Genomic DNA, 275 nt, shown 5'->3' with positions numbered 1-275 from the left:
CCCCCTTCGGGCAGCCTCCTGGGCGAGCTCCAGGCGGTAGATGGCGAGGCGGTTGGCACCCCCACAGGTCCTGCCCCTCTCCCCCTTGCACCCCATGCTGCACTCGGCCTCGCTGGCGTTGGCCGCCTGGATCTTGTGCCCGCAGTAGCACTCGGCGCCGAACTCCAGCCCTGCGTAGAGGTACCCCCTGGGGGGAGGAGAGGGTGATGGGGGGTGCTCAGCACGCCCCCCCGGGCACAGCCCTGGCTCTAGAGGGGATAAGGGGGGTTGCGGGG

At 71.3% G+C, this 275-nt stretch overlaps 1 protein-coding gene across 1 annotated transcript in view; it reads right to left on the bottom strand.

Annotated features, from left to right (window-relative positions):
- Nucleotides 1-187, bottom strand: part of WSCD2 (WSC domain containing 2) — a gene marked incomplete at both ends in the record, with an annotated part of 5,102 nt that extends 4,915 nt beyond the window's left edge. Inside the window, one exon of the mRNA XM_008947892.1 lies at nucleotides 5-187. Coding sequence (XP_008946140.1) covers nucleotides 5-187 — 183 coding nt within the window. The remainder of the gene's footprint in view (nucleotides 1-4) is intronic.
- Between the last annotated feature and the right edge of the window lie 88 nt (nucleotides 188-275).

The sequence above is a fragment of the Merops nubicus genome, unplaced genomic scaffold, assembly GCF_000691845.1.
Source record: "Merops nubicus isolate BGI_N331 unplaced genomic scaffold, ASM69184v1 scaffold37680, whole genome shotgun sequence".
NCBI classification, from domain to species: Eukaryota; Metazoa; Chordata; class Aves; order Coraciiformes; family Meropidae; genus Merops; species Merops nubicus.
The sequence above is the reverse complement of the archived record's forward strand: the minus strand, read 5'-3'. Positions and strand labels throughout refer to the sequence as shown.